This window comes from Halictus rubicundus, chromosome 12 (genome assembly GCF_050948215.1).
Source record: "Halictus rubicundus isolate RS-2024b chromosome 12, iyHalRubi1_principal, whole genome shotgun sequence".
In the NCBI taxonomy this organism is placed as follows: Eukaryota; Metazoa; Arthropoda; class Insecta; order Hymenoptera; family Halictidae; genus Halictus; species Halictus rubicundus.
The window spans coordinates 8965172-8980530 of record NC_135160.1 but is presented as its reverse complement, the minus strand read 5'-3'; the positions used below and the strand labels follow the sequence as shown (position 1 = coordinate 8980530).

General features: G+C 50.3%; 2 protein-coding genes across 3 annotated transcripts in view; one reads left to right on the top strand and one right to left on the bottom strand.

The window, feature by feature from the left end:
* The window catches only part of Bif (protein phosphatase 1-binding protein bifocal), a 42093-nt gene extending 37316 nt beyond the window's left edge, over window positions 1-4777 (bottom strand). Inside the window, exon 1 of one of the 2 annotated variants that reach the window (XM_076797748.1) lies at window positions 545-4777. In XM_076797748.1, the coding sequence (XP_076653863.1) occupies window positions 545-3559 (3015 nt within the window). In that variant the 5' untranslated portion in view covers window positions 3560-4777. The remainder of the gene's footprint in view (window positions 1-544) is intronic. The other variant, XM_076797747.1, reaches the window with a different exon arrangement.
* Window positions 4778-8236: 3459 nt separating this feature from the next.
* LOC143359444 (uncharacterized) lies at window positions 8237-10239 on the top strand. Its single transcript, XM_076797368.1, has 2 exons — window positions 8237-8672; window positions 9119-10239. Exons 1-2 carry the CDS (start codon window positions 8648-8650, stop codon window positions 9961-9963), a joined length of 870 nt encoding a protein of 289 aa, XP_076653483.1. The 5' UTR covers window positions 8237-8647; the 3' UTR covers window positions 9964-10239.
* Window positions 10240-15359: the final 5120 nt, after the last annotated feature.

Sequence of the window (15359 nt, the reverse complement as noted above, 5' to 3'; positions counted from 1 at the left end):
TCGGTCGTAAATACATTGTTCCGACAATTGGGAGGGTCTCGTCAGCTGTTCGAGCAAGTTTACGAGCATTTAAACGCGACGGCCCGCCCGACGCGACGACAGAATAGAAAACAAATAAATGTCATGCGCGATGTCGAACGAACGGGACCCGCGTGCCACGAATGCTCGGACCTCGTTTGAAATTCTACGTGTGATCGATCGATCGATCGATCGCACGCACCCGTCCAACCGGTGACGCTTTTGTCTCGGCGCGATATTAAGGAAAGTGAAATGAGTGCTTGAATTATGTATGCGAACGAAAAGAAAGTGCCTCGTACCAGGTTGCTATTGGACCGTATCGATCCGCGAATTTCTCGCGGACTTCCGGATCAAAAGGAACATCGACCGCCTAGAATAATTTCGTTACTGATCCCAATCAATCCCCATAATCGACGTTATCGACGCGTTCTTAGAGGAGATAATGGACTTGTCTCAAATTCACGGTATCTAGTTCAACAAACAATACGATAGCATCGTTAACGATTAGATTGTATCGATGACTCACCTTCGGCTTCTCCCGCTTCCTCTTGATGATGAGTCCGTCGTTCTCGATGTAGTCGGGCACGTCCTTCCGGTTGCTGAAGTTGAACACCATGGTGTTGTTCTGCTGGTTCCACGGTTTGGTCTCCCACAGACCACCGCTACCGGAGCCGGTCTTCTTCGCCGGTTGGATCTCGTCCGCGCTCTTCAAGCTGACCACAACCTTCGTGGGTTGCTCTATGCTCTTGACGCGATTGATCAGGTTCTTCTCCAGCTCGCGGTTGCTCAAATTCTGTTGTGGATGCTGGGTCTTGGTGGACACCAGTGGCCTGATGATGCCGATTTGTTTTTGTGGCGGCGACTCCGTGGTCTTTTGGCATCTTATCGTCTTGGACTCGTTGGTTTGGGGGTAGGACGCGGCGGTGATGTTCTTGATCAGTCCTAGGCTGCAGATGGCTCCGATCGGCTTGCTCTCAACGTTCCCCTTCGCGTCCGTGTCCCCGTCCTCCTCCTTGGTGTCCTCGATCTTCCGATCGCACTTGTCCGGTTCTAGCCTCTCTTGGAGCCTGGAGACCGTCTCCTGATCCGTTACGGCGTTCGCGGAAGCGTTCCCCGGGAAAAACGGCTTGCCCCTGGATTCCAACAACTTCTCGTTGCGACTCTCCGTCTGCTCGTCCGCGGATTTCTGCCCGTTCTGCGCGTAACCTGGAAGATAACTTTTATTCGCAGTCGGCTTGTCGTTGAAGCTGAACTGCATGGTGACGCCGGTCTTCGCGATGTTCTCCAGCGCCGTTTTCGAGATGGTCTTCGGCGCGTCGACGACCTCTTGCTCATCCTCGTCGCTGACCACCGTGTCCTGCAGCATCTCCTTCGACTCCTCGAGTTTCTCCCTGATCGTGGGACTCTGTATCCTCTCCGGGACCTGCTGCCTCGGGTGGTCCGCGCTGTTGTTCAACGGTAACGCGTCCTCCGTCGGCAGTCTAGGGACTTTCACAGGCTCCGAGGCGGATATTTGTCTGAGCAGCTCCCTGCTGGGACTCGCCGGCGGCTTGTGGACCGGGCTGGACGCCAGCTTAGGCGCGTCCTTGATCGGCGAAGACGGGCTGTGCAGATGCGGCGAGCTCTGCCTGACCGTGTCCTTCATCGGGGACAAAGGACTCTGCAACCTGGGCGAGGATATTCTCGGCGACAGAATCGGCGTCACCGGCGGGGACTTCACGCTGATCTCCAGGGAGGACTTCAGCTTCTGCGGCTCCGGGCTCGGCGCGGGAGAGAACTTCAGCTTGAACGATGGCTCGGGCGAAGGGGATGGCGAATGGGACTTTTCGATCTGCTGGAACTTGCTGACCACCGAGGACACCGATTGCACAATGGGCTCCGTGATCACCCCGTCGATGTGGTACTCCTCCTGGCCAGCCTGGGTCTCGATCAGCTCGGCGGTGGGCTTCTGAGGCAGCACGATCTTCTTCGGCGAGCCCGGCATCGGCCTGGAGTTGCCGTTCACGAAAGGTTTCGGTTGAACCGGAGGCTTCGCCACGACCTTCTTCTGCGCCTGGGCCTTGAAGGTGTCATTGATGGTTTTGAACGTGGCGACCTTCGCCGCAACCTCGCCCTTTGGTCTCAGCTTCTTCGCGGACCCCTCGAAGATCCTCATGGTGGTCTTGACTAGATCCGGCGGGGGCCTCTCGGTCTCCGCCAGGAGCGGCTTGATTCTCTTCGGCTTGTTGACCGCCTTCGGCCTGTCCAGCTCGGTGAGCCGGCTCTCGATCTTCACCGTGGACCGATCTATCAGGATGATGTGGTCGTTGACCGGCTCCCGCTTCAACCCGTTGGTCTGGCCGACACGACCGTGGCCATCCTCAGCCCCGTTGTACCTCATCAACGTTTCGACGCTCCTCGCTCGCTTCATCGACTCGTTACCTCTGGACGCGTTCCTGTATCTCTCCGTCTTCGCGTTGCTCCCAGTATTGTTGGACCTCTTCGTGTACTTCCTGACGGTCTTCTCCGGCTCGTCCTCGCAGTCTAACAGGTCCTCGAGACTGGCCGCTCGCCGGAAACGTTGCACCGTGACCCGGCTCTTGTTCATCTCCCTGAGCGCCAGATTGAGGTACTTGCTCTTCAATTTATTCACGATCCCGGGGCCATATTGCAGCTCCTCCGAGCTGTCGCTCTCCCCGTCATCACTGGCCGGCCTGTTCCTCGGCATTTCCGCTTTGGCTCGCGTCAGCTCCGCCAACACGTCCCTTTCCGGCTTGATGGCCCTACAGGTGGGTCCCCCGGCACGTCTTTCCTCGCACCCGTTCGCACCCGAACGCGCTTGCTCCGCGTTGTTGCTCCCTTTGACGGCGTCCTCGCTCTCGGAGCCGTCGCCGTGCTCCGACGACTTCCGTTCCGACGACGTATCCGTCGTCGACGATTTGCTCAACGCACCGTTCACGACATCCTCCGAGTCGGAGCAGAGCGACAGATCCGCCTCGAGACGCATGTTGCACGCGACTGACGAGCCTAAGCTGCTCGAGGCGGTTGTTCCGGCGACGACGGTGGCGCCACCGGCTGCTCCTCTGCACAGAAACGGCGAGGACGACACGACGACACCGGTCGCGGCGCTTCCACCACTACCTCCACCACCACCACCACCACCAACAACAACACTGTTGCTATTGCCACCACCACCAGCGGCAACGTTAGCAGACGAGTTGTTGTTCGGGAGGCCGTTCACAACGTTCTCCTCTCCCATGCTAGCGCGCGATCGCAACGACACGTTGCCGACACCGACGCCGACGCCGACGCCGACGCCGACGCCGACACCGGCGACGCACTGTTGTTGATCTTGCGGGAACAACGGGTCCGCGGTCTCCGACGACGGCGACGACGAGCCGATCATCGCCGAGCACAGCTTCACGCTGGCCCCGTTGTTCGCGAGCACCTTGCTCTGTTGTCTACGCCGCTGTATCAAGTCCCTTTTCCACTGGGGCACGGCGACATTGTTGCCGCTCGGCTCGCCGGCGCTGCCAGTCGTCGCGTTGCTCGCGGTAGCCATGTTGGACGCGCGATGGGCGCGTTCGCAAACGCGCCGACGATTCACCGACTCTCTCTCCCCTCTCTTTCTCTATCTCTCTCGCTCCGTCTCTCTTTCTCTCGCTCGCCCTATCTTTGTATCGCTGCTGTCCGTTTCTCTCCGTCACGGCCGATTCTTTCACGCCGCTGGTGGCAACGTTTATACACCTTCCCTTAGAGACGACCCGCCACCATCGTGTCCACGATCACGAGAACACCTCCCGTGACACTGCGGACGGGGAACGGCCGATGATGCCCGGCGCGCACACACATGCACCGGTCCGCCAGCCGTTGACAGAGCACGCGCGCCTTCCTATTTCATTCTTTCCGGCAAGAGCGGGTACACCGGTCGTCGGGTCGTTACAATATACGTTGAACCTTGGGCCTCCACGGCGGACGAATTCTCGCCGGTCCGGGCCCCTGTCGATCGATCAAACACACTGCCGTTTGTCGGAGCCAGCCAGCCAGAGCCGAGAGGGATCTGCACCGGAGAGGAGAGAATTCGAGCACCTGTTCCGCGAGATAACCGCACGCATACGCACACGCAAACGCACACACCGCGGATACAGCACAGAACAACTGACAGCGGACTAGGGGCACGGCGGCTCGCGCTACCCGCACCGTTTCACTCCATGGTCAACCGTCGTGTGTGCGCCCGGCCTCGCGCCCGTGTGTTTCTCTCGTCCGGCGATCGCTGGAAATCGAAAGTACCTACCCGCGGGCACGCACTCGCGCACGCACTCGCCACACGCACCCACACGAATCGGCGACGAAACGCGAGCGCACCGTCCTCGCTCGTTTCACTCGCACTCTGCCCCTGCTTTTACCACGGCCGCGGCTTCTGCTTCTGCCCGTGCTGCTTCTGCTTCTGCTTCTGCGGACGATGCTGATGCCCGTCTCCTCTCGACTCGACAGAGATATCGCCTCCCTCTCTCCCTCCCTACCGGCTCCACCGATCCGATCCGATCCGATCCTCTCGGCTCGGCTCCTCTTCTCTATGCACCAGCCCCCTCGCGCTCGCACGCACACCGACACCCAAACCGTTCACCGACTCTCGCCGCTCTCCTCTCTCTTCTACCACCACAACAACATTCTGCTACCTTCTCATTCGAACCGACGGCACACCATCCTCCTCTCGCCCCATAGCCGTTCCCCTACGCCATTGCTCTCTCGCTCCACCATCCTGACGTCACGCTTTCGATTCTCGCCGCTATCGAATCCCGCGAGTCCGCCTATCGAAATCAACCGCTTGGGGTTACCGGGGTACGAGCGCCGCGAATAGGCACGCGAACGTTCGGGGGCGCGAAATTTGAAACGCTTAAGGGTGCGCGGGGTGAGTTTGAAAGAGGGAATAGACTGCGAATCTTTTGACGTAATAAAAATCGTCTGCGTTCGTTGCTGGAAATGGGAGTTGAATAAAGTTATCCTGCTTCCGAATAGCCTCAATCCTTTTGTCACCGTTGGAGTCTAAAGACCCTTGAACTTTTACTTCCGATGTACTACTGTCCATATATGCTCACTTTTGATCGAAATAAATTGAAGACGCCCGGCACATTTTGTTCTCGTCAAAATTGTACTGTTAGTCTAGTATATTAGTGTATGTACTAACAATTCAGTACGAATAAATACGTGAACGCGTGTCCCCCGGCGTAATCATAGAAAATAGTTTTCGTCACAAAAGCGACGGTTCAACGAGTCGAGCGCAATTACCGCGTCCTTGTACTCTTAATAGCCACGCGGACTCGGTAAACAAAAAAAAAAAAATGTAACACGTGTTGACCATGCTTTGAACGAAGGGGAAGCGCATCCGGCGAACGATAATAACGGGTACGAGAAAAACAGGACGGATCCGAGAATCATAACGAACGATGACCCAAAACGAGGAATCTCGAGGCATTCCCCCATAGTCCGTGACCATAGAACCCTCGTCGGAAGTTTGCTCTTCGCAATCAAGTTCAATATGTACGCATTTACGATTCGTGTCATACTCCGTACGCAATAGGAACTTCGTTTATCGTCATCTGTCAGGGAACAAAGCTGTTTAGATAATCGACTAATTATAACTGAGACGTAATGCAGATAATAGAGGCCCAGATATGAGCTAATATAAACGAAAACTTGTTGATATACAGGTATGGATAAACGAAGTTCAACTGTACAAGCTATATAAAAAAAATTGCAAACTTATGCTTCCCCCATCCTATGTATTCTTTTTTTTTTAACATGTATCTATTTGTTAAGTGTTTCAGGCTGCTTAATCAGATTCGAACCTATTCGTAATTACACCTCACCCTATCTCCGTCGAGATTATTACATCGTTACACGACGCACCGTGGATCATGCCTCGTACAGTCCTGGTTGGTGCACGAAATGGTTCACTTCCGGTGTCGCCGGTTGTGTCGGAGCGTGCGAATAATCGCGGCAACTTTGACACTGAGAGAGGCAAAAGAATGGAGTGTAAGGTTAATGGTAATGATCTCGCGCGGCCGAGACGTTAAACGTAGCACCGAGATAAATATTTAATTGTTTGCCGAGAACGATAACAGAATCGTTGCGAAACAATCAGCCGATTAAGGCGCAACATCGAACGTGCTCAGCCTTCCACCGTCTTCTCGAAGGGAAAGTAAATCATCGAGCGGTCTCCGTATTGAGATCAATGCCTTTCGGAGATCGCGTAACGCTACCATCGATCCCGGATCGCTCGACCACCAGTCCCCGTATCAACGAGCGATCTATGACCGTTGATAATTACCGTGAAACACGGTGAAAGGACCGATCCCCGCGCAATTGTGGCTCTTCGTGAATACTAAATCGCAATTACGCTCGCGATCCGTCTCTCGAAGCTATGCAGATTATTCATTGAAATCATCTCCAAATGGTCAAAGAAATCGTTAGCGAATTTCAATGTTTCATACCTTCGAACCCTTTGCGTTAAACTAAATAGTAGAAAATCTAGTAGAGAACTTGCAAGATCTGAAACTTTTATCCCAGGAAATCAATAAGAAAGTGAATAATAAATGGATGCAGATCCGAGAAAAGTCTCAAACAACTGAAAGTTTGAAAGTTTCAAACATGTGAGTTATTGAACATAATGGTACCGACGCGCATCGTTTAATAATCATGTGTGCTCCGTACGCTGCAGACCCGCTGAAAATTGCAATTGTACGCCGGCTTTGGCGCACCGGTGTATCCATTCGGTTAAATAATAAGAGCGACGAGACGGTTATGAATTACGACGCGAATTACGTATTAGGAACGTAAGGGAAGCGACTCGTGCGGCGAACGCTTTGTTTCACGCAAAAACCATACGGCGCTTCGTAAGGTTCATCGAATCGTAGAAATGCCTGCGAATCGTTAAACGGAACCGCACGCGACTTATGCAACCAGTCTAGCATGATCCAACAAGCAATGCAATATATGTGTGTTATCGGCGAATCTGGAATGGCCGCTTTAATCGTTTTTTTCGTCCGTACGAAACTTGGCTCGAAATCGGCTGAAAGTGGTTCGTCGGTTATGCAATGAAACGTCATTATCGTCGATATCAATCCATTAAATCCCGAACGATGAAATAACATGATTTTTACATGTGTAATTATTTGAAAGAAATTTCTGGATCGGTACTTTTCGAGAAACAAAATAATTAGCGTTGTAAATGCTTCTGCAAACTACCAAATATCGTAAGATCCAGGAGGAACGTGATACAAGCATGAAAAAAACATTCGTAATCAAATCTCTGAAATCTCCTTTTGCATCAGCTATTATACGAGAATTTTAATAATGTAAATTCACCGAAAAAAAAGTTGCGAGTGAAACGTTGCGTCGAACCTTAATTGGTGAACATAAGTCGCGCTTCGACGAGCAGCCAATATAGCCTGTTATTTGTTACATGGGTAGAATAGTAAGGAGCTACAATGGTACATATCGTAGAAAGGATCGTGTTTCCATTATCTTGCAAACGGGGGACCGAGTTTATCATCAAGAACGAGAGATACGCACGAATCGACGCGCAAGAGGAACATTTCTTATCGTGCATGTGTTTACCGGAGGGAGGAAACTGACGTTAATGTTTATATACGATCGCGAACCATCGACACGTCATATTTCCCCATAACATTTGACAAACGTCCTCTAAAGTAAGCCACGTTCGAATTCGTTCGATCGCATAATCCTTTTCCCTGCAACCCTCAAAACGTTTCACTTGAACGTGTACTCAATCATTTTTAACCCATGCCAAGTTTACAAAAGCAGTCTCATTATCAGTTTAAAATGTGTTAAAATTACAATTATGTTCATTATTTTACCTAAACTGTACTTTAAGTAGTACAAGCAACTGTTTTTTCTCATGACGAATACACTCGTCGTTCTCCAAAAAACTTTTCATGACGAGTATACTCGTCGTCTTGTTCTACCCAAGTTATAATGTAAATAGCAGAGCAATTTCTATCTTGATCATGAGTATAATCGTCGTTAAGCAATTAATTACCATCTGTTCACGATAAACATACTCGCAATTACTACAAAATTGCCATCCTTTCATGTCAACGAGACACGCCATTACTGGAAGCATATTAATAGCCTTTACAACGGCTGCGTCACATTAAAGATGACTTCAACAAATGAGGCATCAATAGTAATCTCATTAGAAAGTTCTGTTATATTTTATTGCGCGGAACACCTGCTTTCTCAACAATTAAAATAGCCATTACACGATTGAATATACGACAATAAATCTATCTGGAAATGGTCCTCCAGAAAGACTGTTCAAATAGCCGTCAGGTAAATTGTTAAGTCTGGTTCGTGTTGGCAAGACACGGGTCCAGACATGTTTGCTCCGCTTTGTGTCAGGTGTGGACCTGGCTTAACGTATCTGCGGTGTCCGTGAGGCACACGAGGTTAATATGGCCGCCAGTTCTCGACGCGTACGGAACCAGTTCCAGGATGAAACCGGTTTGGAACTAGTTTCCATTGGTTTTTCGGCCCCCTGCGAGACCGTGCCACGACCGAGATTGGCACTCGTGCCGGACTACTCTCGGCGATTGGAACGGAGGTTACGTTACCAGGGCACACTAATATGGCCGATATTATAGAGCAGAAAGGTAAGAAGAACTGTTCTCAAACGGTCCACGACTATCCCGCGTTCCGTGCTGCATAGAAATCCGTCGAATGCTTCGGATTCGAAGCTCGATTCGCAAAAGCTCCAGAGATACTCTTTCTGCGCCTGTACTCGGACCAGCCGTTGCTTTGCGCGCGAAAATCAAATGCTCTCCAGACTCTTCCACAATGTACTCTTTGCCAACTTCCCCGCACCGTTAGAAAAAAAAATACTCTATCTACAACCCCTGGTCCTGTAGTCTGTTCTATTTCATAATTATTAAAATTACAGGGATGCTAACTTCTTCAGCCTTCTAATTCTGGTTAGTTAATTTAAAAACGGCTAAGAAGTTGTAATCACTATAGATCCAAAGAAAATCATTCGAATTTATTTTGTACCCAATCGGGGACCAGTTCGGACCGTCCTGACTTGTTCTGTTTTGTTCGGAAGGTGAGAAGGTCGACGCGCAAATGGAGATCAAGGTCGAGCCGGCGATGCAGTGTTACGTCGAGGAGGAACACGAGAACGGTTTCCCGGGGTTCGAAAACAACGGGGCGATCCCATCGAGCGCTGATGTCGGCGCTTTGAACTTGTGGACCAGCAAAGCGACCACGTGTCTGATCACCCAGTACAAAAAGTACCGATCGATGGTGGGCCAATCGACGCAGATCAGGAGTCTAAGAGAGATGTTCGAGATGATCTCCATGGAGATGCAGAACTACGGGTTCTACTTCAGTCCGCAGAAGTGCGAGAACAAGTGGCGGGTGCTCGAGCGTAAGTACAAGAACCTGGTGTTCCGCGAGCGGCTGAAGAAGCCGGGCAGGATGAGGCACTATGGCCACTGGGAGCACAAGCGAGCCCTAGACGAGATCTTCCACGAGAAAAGGCGACACATGTACCTCGAAGAAGGCGAACTCCCCTCGCCGGCCAGCGGCTCTACGAAATACACGTTCATACTGCCGAAACCGGCGTCGGAGGAACAGAACAGCACAGATCAACAGAAACACGACGATCCTCTGGCGGCGCCGACCTCGAACTCCCTACCGAACAACAAGAACGACCAGTCGGACCAGAAGGGACCGCTGGCCGCCTTCTTCGACAGGTTTCTCAACGAGATGACGAAGAACTTCGCTATCGCCGAGAAGAACCGGGAGAAGAGGCATAAAGAGGAGATGGCCATGCGACAGAACGAGCTCGAGATCCAGAAGAGACTCCTCAAGCTGAAGGAGCAAAAACTCGAGCTGCAGAAGTGCCAAATCATTGCTGCCGCTCAGCACTTGCATCTGAACATGTGAGAACGAGCATTGGACCCTCGATTACCGAATGACTTTTACCAAAAGGTGTACTTGTAAGCCGACGTTGACTTTATCGATGCGGAAAACGTGACAAACTGTAACATAATACATAATACGAATATTTATATAAACGCCGCGTTCTTGTTCCCTTCTTGTACATTATTCAAACGCGTGCCAGACGTAAAAGTTGGCGGACGCATCTCGTCAAGGTCGACGCTCGGAGAATTTTTCCTGTGCGTCAGGAGGATCAGTAATTAGTATTCAAACATTATGAAAGTGTAAGCGTATAATAAATGTTTTATTTTTATGAAATTATTAAAGGCGAAGAAGTTGATCATCGTAAATGTAAACATAATCGCAATGGGACAGTAGATCCCTGCGCAGTAAGATGTATAAGGAAAAAGTCCTGGGAATGTCGACCTCGGCAGCACATCTCAAGGTCATCAGAGACAGTCCCCCTATTTTGCATAATTATCAAAAGCCGTTTTCCTGCACGTTTCTGTAGATGATACGGATTACGCTTTGTTCGACCGATCCTCCAGTGATTGCAGTTTCACGGGTCCGCGTCCAGGTGGTAGCACTATCCACCTTTCCAGCTCCATGATCCACTGCTATAGATCACCACGGCGGCGCAAGGTCTCTGTCTTCTCGACCGAGAGATCTCGAGAACTTCGATCTGAAACTGCGGACAAAGATAAAGCGTCGTTGGCAATGAAAAGGTTGCGCATCGTGTACCAGTAGATTCCTAAAAGACTATCACGGCTTCCTAGAAGGTCTAAGGACATGTACGCTCGCCGAAGACCATTATACTAAGCGGTACAGTGCGCATGTTACACGTGTGCCCGTACATCGTGTTGCGGGGCGTAAAAACACGCCGATTTCTGGTTTTATTGTTAAAAGTTGCACGGCGATCGCCGCCGAGGGATTACTTTCGCTATGTGCTCTGCCCCGTGCTCCTAATGACTCAATTTATTAAGCGGCGATTCAAAAGATCGCCTCCACGGGATTCGTCCCATTGATATTGCACCTTCAAAAGATCACGGAACGCGCTGCGACCCGACAGAGATTTATGACGCTTAAACGCAATTTCATTATTCTATCTTATCGGATTAACAGAGATCGGGCCCGTTTTTTGTTTTCCTACCGTGCCGCGTCGCTTTTACTTATGGACCGTGCCCGCAGATGCGAATCATAAATTATTGAGCCCCCTCGACGGGTGCATAATAGTGCTATAATCGGGACGAAATTGTTTAACACTGGAACCGCCGAGTGGCAAAAGCAATTTCCAGTCGTCGAAGTCTATACACGCCTGCCTTTCAAGTATCTGAAACACAGAAAATATCCGAAGCGAGAGAAAGACAGCTTACAAGAAACATCAATTTGATTTTGATCAATAGACTTTGGATTTTATCCATTTATAACAAAAATGGGTAGGTGCCAGTTCCAACTGTAAAAAGATTCAGAGAATCTAAAAACATGGATCTATTATTCCCACTATGAAAGAATTGTTTACTGGGCTTCTATTTCTCACAATTGATGCGCAATATGTTTATGCTAAGATGTTTTTATGTTTGTCTTTGTCGGAAAAAGCGTGGAAGCATTTTCAATGGAACGAGAATTCGAAACGATATCAAACAGAGCAACAGCCATCGGGGAAAGTTGACTCGGGATTGAATCGACTCGGCGAATCGTGTAATCCCGTGTAATTAGCATTCCCAGTATAACGCTATTCAATCCGTGCTGCGATTCATCGAAACACCGTGAGAAAAAATCCCGTGGAAAGTGAAACTGCCGAGTTCGATGGCTGTGGAACGGTTCTCGCGATGAATCCCTTCCGATAATGCGTTTCCACGGGTCGCTAGGAAGCTGAACCCCTTCGCTCCCTAAGTAGAACGAGTCCAATGAGAACTTTTGACGCAATAGTCACTCGGTAACTGTGACAAAGTCGACGAAACCTTTGATCGTGTTTGCTTCATTAGAGGAGAAAGTTACAGATATTGTACCATTTAAAAACCTTTTAGTCCTCGTGGTATCCTTTTTTTTTTAGAGAACTATATCCCTCGAATAACAGGGCGAGATTCTATTTGAAACGATTTAGGGAACCTCGCGGCGGTGCCATTTAGAATCGCTGCTGTTATATTCATTGCCACGCGTTGCATGTAATAAATTAATTGAAGGGGGCCGATTTGCGCAGAACGCATTTGGCAACTTTCTCCGACAACAGCTACAAACGAAGATTGAATTCGACAGTGTATCGCAGTGCAGGAGATTCCATTCGATTGAGCCTGGTCACGGTGATGTTGAGCACGGTTCTCGATTCCGTACCGGACTGCCTTGGTGTCACCTTACATTATCCAGTGCATGACGATTATACGTTTGGAATTTTGAAAAATTCATTCCTGTTACGCAGCGCGTATCGGGGAACAGGTAGTCATAGTTCTCCAGCAGATCCTTTCGAATTCATTTCAACCGTCTTACAAGATTCAAGTCTTACAAATTTTCATTCCTCTTTCATAATTTTCAAATCGCTTTTGTTTCGATAGAAAACGAAATCTATAGAAAGATAGAGACATCAAACAACGTTCGCGAGAACGCGCACGCGCGCGTCAAGAAACGACAAAGGGCAGACAATTTTATAAACCGTCGCGGGAGCTTTTCGGGAAAAAATCGGTGAAACCGGTTACACCCGCTCTTCGCTGTGTTCGTACGCACCGACGACACGTACGTGTTGCACATGATACAAGCACATCGCTCACGGCAAGAGTTAACACGCGAGCACGTGCAGGTACGTGGGTATAACAACTTTTGCGACTTACGCTAATAACCTCGCGCGTTTCGAAAAATCCGCGCAGAACGAAAACACACGGGCAGTGCACACGTCGCCATTTATCACGCCTCGCGAATCGGACGTCGATATTTCTGCCGTTCACTCGCTTAATCGCTCCCTTATCAAACTACAAAAAAAAAAAAAAAAATCGGATAAATATAAGGTTTTTTAACTGCACCCTGTGTTAATAGCCTCTCAATTTATCCTTCACATTATTTTTTTTCCCCGTTGACACATAAATTGGCGAGTAGTTGACAAATAGATTTCGACTTTCTCGGTTATTTATAAATCCAATTTACAGTCGCGAAGACTATGAAAGTCCATGAAGAGTGACCACTATAATGTAACAGAACGTGTAGAAAATACTGAATGTTGATATCAAGGTTAACCCTTTTGCACTCGAGTGGTGACTCTGAAGCACCACTAGAAATTATTGTGGCATTATTTCAAAGAAATTACAAAAAATATTACAAAATATTTGTTACATTACAAAATTTCTATTCAATAGATCACTAAACATTTAAACATTATATGTGGAAATCGGATCAGTTTCGTACGAATAAAATGAAAATATTCCAAGACGGAAGAAACATTTAGATTTAGAATGAAAATAGCGCCGAGTGCAAAGGGTTAATAGAGTCTTCGTTTTGTTAAGGGCGATTTCATATTCTACGAAAATGTAAAAAGCTCCCGAATACTTTTAATCTGTCTATTGCTTTAAATCGCATCTTCTCATTTTTGTCATAAACTTATTACAATATTTCAAATCCGTACCTCAACCGAGGACCACAGTACGGTGATACACGCAAAGAGCCTCCTAATTTCCTCTTGCTCCTAAAAGAAATCATTGGCTTGTAATTTGTTGATCAGCGAGGAAACTTTAAAGTCACAGGTGGTAGGACGTATAAAGCGGGGAACAAACGAGGGTGATGTTAGCGAGGAAAGTTCAAGTCTATATTTAATATGAGAGGTTGTCGGACTTGGCATAAACAAACTGGCCAGAGGTAGCTAAACATAGCGGCTCGGATGAATAATTAAGAAAAATGGCGAGATCGATGCGAGTGGTTCGGTCGGTCGGGCGAGCGCGGGCTGTCGATATACGGGAGTCGGTAGCGCGGGTTGCGCGTGGGGCGCCGGTGCGATTGGGTACGGGAGTGAGTACGGCGGGTAATAGCGCGGAGGCGGCCGGTCGTCCAGTCGAGCCGCGACCACCGAGCGGTGAGCGTATCTCTTTCCTGTCGGTTTCCGCTGCAGCATCGGCAGTAGTCCAGGAAAAAGGAAAACAACCAGGAAGGGAAATCAATTCGAAAGCGTCGCTGTGTCGAACGATGAGCTTGCAGCCGAGGTTGCGGGCGACGACGAGTGCCAGAGCAGGCTGAGCCCAACGAAACGAGCCCACTTGCTGGAGGCTCGCGTGCACGGACGTAAACAGAGGGCGAAGGAGGACACGCGATTCGTCGGTGCGTGTCGACGCACGCGTACACGTTCCCAGCGATGCGCCATACGCAATGTGCTTCTTACTAGCGCTTCTCCGTGCGATTACACCCGCGTGACCCGTGTACGTTCTCTCGTCCATGTGCCGAAAACTTGCCATCGAAACTATACGATAGAGCCGGGTGGCAGTTCTGTCAGACTTGGGGACACGGACCTTGAGACCAAAACATTGACCGGACCTGCTTGTGACGCCGATTCCTCGGACACAATAAGCCTCCGAGTACCCGAGTTGTGTATCTGCTCGAGCTACTGTCGCGAGCGCGCGCGCGCACCGCTCTGTGTCGTTACGTGTCGCCGCTGTTACAGGACACCTAGCCTCTCGCGACGGTTTTTATCCGCGTATGCACCTCGTCCAGGCCTGCATCGCGTTTTGCGGCACGTTGTGGGCCCCGAAGGCCCCGTCTAAGTAACAGTACTTCCTCGCGCTCGCTGGAACAAGCCTCTCTCCGAAGAACGGGACCCACACTCCACGAGCCCGCTCTCCACACGCTGCTTCTCTCGCATCTCTCCTGTCCCCCTCCTCGCTCTCTTTCTCTCCCTCTCTCTCTCTCTCTCGCGCGCGCCGCTGGGCCTCTTTCGAACCCGACACACACTCTCTTTCTGTGTGCCCCGTCTCTCCCTCTTTCTCCCTCCCCCTCCTATCCCGGGGGCCCGAAGTAGTCTGGCCGGTCGAGCACGGGTAGTCTCGTGAAACCAGTCCTCGTACGGTGGACCTCACGGTTGGGACCTGGCGAAGAAGAGAGGAGGTCGCTCGTTCGCTCGCTCGCTCGCTCTTCTCGCCGCGCGTAAACCGGCACCTTTTGCACCTGCCGCGCGCTCGCGCGACTCGCAAGTTTTTCGGCGAAAGATATCTCGCGTAAAACGTTGCCCCGAATACCCGTCGGGTTCCGTTCGACGAAAGAACGGCCGCGTTACTACGTTCTCGTTTTTCGCCCGGTTGTTCACCGGGCTTTGGCGAGACTGGCCGAGAGAATCGATGATCTCTCGGTAACACGGTCCCCGGCCGCGTGTTTATCGGCGCACAAACCAGTCCTGCCAGTCGGAAGGACGCCGATCGGCTAAGTGGCACGCTTTT